Source organism: Olea europaea, unplaced genomic scaffold (genome assembly GCF_002742605.1).
Source record: "Olea europaea var. sylvestris unplaced genomic scaffold, O_europaea_v1 scaffold1618, whole genome shotgun sequence".
Classification (NCBI taxonomy): Eukaryota; Viridiplantae; Streptophyta; class Magnoliopsida; order Lamiales; family Oleaceae; genus Olea; species Olea europaea.
Genome location: NW_019233817.1, coordinates 196,100 through 199,011, shown reverse-complemented (window position 1 = coordinate 199,011; position 2,912 = coordinate 196,100). Strand labels below are relative to the sequence as shown.

The 2,912-nt window shown below is 33.2% G+C and overlaps 1 protein-coding gene across 1 annotated transcript; it reads left to right on the top strand.

Moving 5' to 3' along the window:
- The first annotated feature begins 6 nt into the window (after positions 1–6).
- LOC111377186 (ubiquitin-conjugating enzyme E2-17 kDa-like) lies at positions 7–2,488 on the top strand. Its single transcript, XM_023000251.1, has 3 exons — positions 7–319; positions 1,763–1,890; positions 2,345–2,488. Exons 1-3 carry the CDS (start codon positions 250–252, stop codon positions 2,456–2,458), a joined length of 312 nt encoding a protein of 103 aa, XP_022856019.1. The 5' UTR covers positions 7–249; the 3' UTR covers positions 2,459–2,488.
- Positions 2,489–2,912: the final 424 nt, after the last annotated feature.

Sequence of the window (2,912 nt, the reverse complement as noted above, 5' to 3'; positions counted from 1 at the left end):
GTGTGTGTGTGTCTATATATATATCTGGATTAATATGATAGCAGATGAAGAAGTGAATTTGGTGGTGTATGTGTTTTGAGGGAGTTGGGATTAGATATTGGGATTTGAGGGTATGATTCACTTGCTGGGAGTTTCAAGATTGTGATATGTTATGTGGGTTTATTTTTATGTTCTTTGTTTTTACGAGGATCTGCGTGCTGGTTTTATCGTAGGTTAGGGTTTTGCTTTTGAGGTGAAAAGGGTTAATATATGGCTTCCAAACGGATATTGAAGGAGCTCAAGGATTTGCAGAAGGACCCTCCTACATCATGTAGCGCTGGTATTTATATTTTCCTTCTCGTTTTTGTGCATTTAGTTTTGGGTTTTAGTACTGCAATGTTGTCAATGTCTGCAGCTGTAGAATATGTCAAAAAAGATATTCAAAAGAACTAATTGTTTATTTGGTTTAGCTGTTTTTGTTTATTTATTCATTTATTGTGCTTGGTACTATTGATACAGCTACTTAATTGCAAAATGTCAAGTAAATTTGGTACTGTTTAAAAATGCAAAGGGTTTATCTAATAATGTGCTATCTGCTTAAGTTTCCAAGTTTGTGGATACTAGTTTTGTACGATTTGTCAAGAAATCGCATTGGAGTGAGTTAAAAGATGTTGCATTGAAGTGAGTAACGGAAGTTTTGAGTACATGTATTTCTGTCTGAAGTTATAATTAAGTACTCCTTCCGTCCCATGTATATCAGTTGACTTTACTTTTTTGTCCCAAATTATAGTCCAGTTTTGTGCGTTTACTAATATACCCTTATTTAATTTGTCTAGTTATAACTAATTTTTCCCACATAATTGTAAAAATGTACAGATTTTAACTTACCTACTCCTTGGAATCATCCAAATACATATACAGAGTTCTCAAAGGGAGTAAAGTTGTTGAAAATTAAATAAAGGTAAATTAAATAGAGGAAGAAGGAGAATTCAAAGAAAACATTTGAGTAGATATTTGATTATATTCAAAACAATGTCTTCATTATCCAGATATGCTAGTATCTGATTATAAAACTCCTAACAAAAATAAAAAGTATTCAGAAATAGCAAAATTGAAATTTCCCGCCTTAACTAATAGTTATTGTAAGAAAATAAATGAACCTATCTGATAAATACATGTACTTTTCGGAATTGTTCAATCAAATCTCCTGAACAATTTTAATGTTCCTCTTATGGTAATGTCAATTTTTAATTGACTCACAGGTTCATTGTGTGGACCTGTTTAATAATGCTGATCACTCTCTTTGTAACCCTCAACGGAGCATAACTTCTCTTAACTACTTCTTTTTTTTCTTTTTCTTTTATTTATTTATTTATTTTATTTTTTTTCATTTTTAATATCATCTGACTTATTGGTGTCTGATATTTGACCTGTACAACCTGAAATGAAACATTTTCCCTAGCATTACTTCCGGTGTTTTACTTGTGGGTTCAAATGCTGTTCTTTACATATGCTTTCATTCTCACTTGACCTGAGTTCTTGGGCCGTGTGCTGGTTTTGTATCGCTAATTAGACTGGAAAACTGCGTATTTCTGCAGTTCTGATAATATCTACTTCTATTACATTGTTGAATTCCTGTGCTTAGTTCATGCAATTTCTTGCATCTATAGTTTTGCGCACATCTTTTATGGTGTATACCTTTGTTATTGTCTATTAATTTTCTTTCATAGTTGCCTTCAATGTAAGTCCATAGGTTAATCACATCATGTAAACATTATTTTAGGTCCTGTAGCGGAAGATGTGTTCCATTGGCAAGCCACAATTATGGGGCCTTCTGATAGCCCTTATGCTGGAGGTGTATTTTTAGTTTCTATTCATTTTCCTCCTGATTACCCTTTTAAGCCACCAAAGGTATTCTTCAACTCTTTGCTTTAAGATTGTTACATTTAACCATTATTCAGTTGTTGATGCATAATGACATGGCATCAGCTGGTAGGATGTTCTGGCAGAGTACTTCAAATGCTGATTACTTTGTTGTTTTAGATCAATGAAAATGTATAATTCCTGCTATCTGTCCTTGTATCATTCTTCCTACTCTGCTCTATCTTGTAAACTGTTGACATTAGGTATTCATCTTCTTTCTCAGGGAAGAATTTATTTGTGCTACTGTAGAAAGCCATGACAATGTCCTTATTGTGACATGATATTTGTATAATGATTCTGTCGAAGACTAAATTTGTTATATTTTCTTTGCTTGTTGGAAGTACGCTTTTTGTGGGTTTACTTGTATACTTTTAATACCCCTTTGGTTCCTAGGTTAGTGAGCAACCAATTGATCTGAAACTTTGATTTTTCATTATTTTAGGTTGCATTTAGGACCAAGGTTTTCCATCCTAACATCAATAGCAATGGAAGCATTTGCCTTGATATTTTGAAAGAACAGTGGAGCCCAGCATTGACTATATCTAAGGTATGTTAATTTGTTATTTTGGTAGGTGACATCTGCAGTCTGGCCAAAAGCATGGTTAAACTTGGTCTGAAGTCACTTATTTGCTAAAATAAAGTTGTTCGTGACCATGAACGTGACAGTTCATTACCTAAAGTTATTTTTTGGTCGTTGGTTCGTTACTTCTTTATATAAAAGGAGTTGTGTTCTTCTGCTGTATACTACCACAACTTGTCCTTTTGTAGCACACAATTATTGCCATCTATATTTTCTGTAGTTCCCTATGCATTTTTATTATAATATTGGGAAGCCATTAAGGTTTTATTTATGAGAAAGAAATTTCTGGAGGATCCACTTCCTGCAGTTGATTGATCCCTTAATTTTTTTGCATTGGCTTGATCACTTGGCTGCAATAATTTGCAACGTGTCCTTGGGATTGGTTTGATTCTTGTTTGATGTGTAAATGAATCTTGCATTTTTTTTTTTT

Excerpts from the sequence above, each read along its gene's own strand:
- LOC111377186 (XM_023000251.1), top strand. The coding sequence starts at position 250 with ATGGCTTCCAAACGGATATTGAAGGAGCTCAAGGATTTGCAGAAGGAC. Across the intron at positions 320-1,762 it reads TCCTACATCATGTAGCGCTG|GTCCTGTAGCGGAAGATGTG; the intron begins GTATTTATATTT and ends ACATTATTTTAG. Across the intron at positions 1,891-2,344 it reads ACCCTTTTAAGCCACCAAAG|GTTGCATTTAGGACCAAGGT; the intron begins GTATTCTTCAAC and ends TCATTATTTTAG.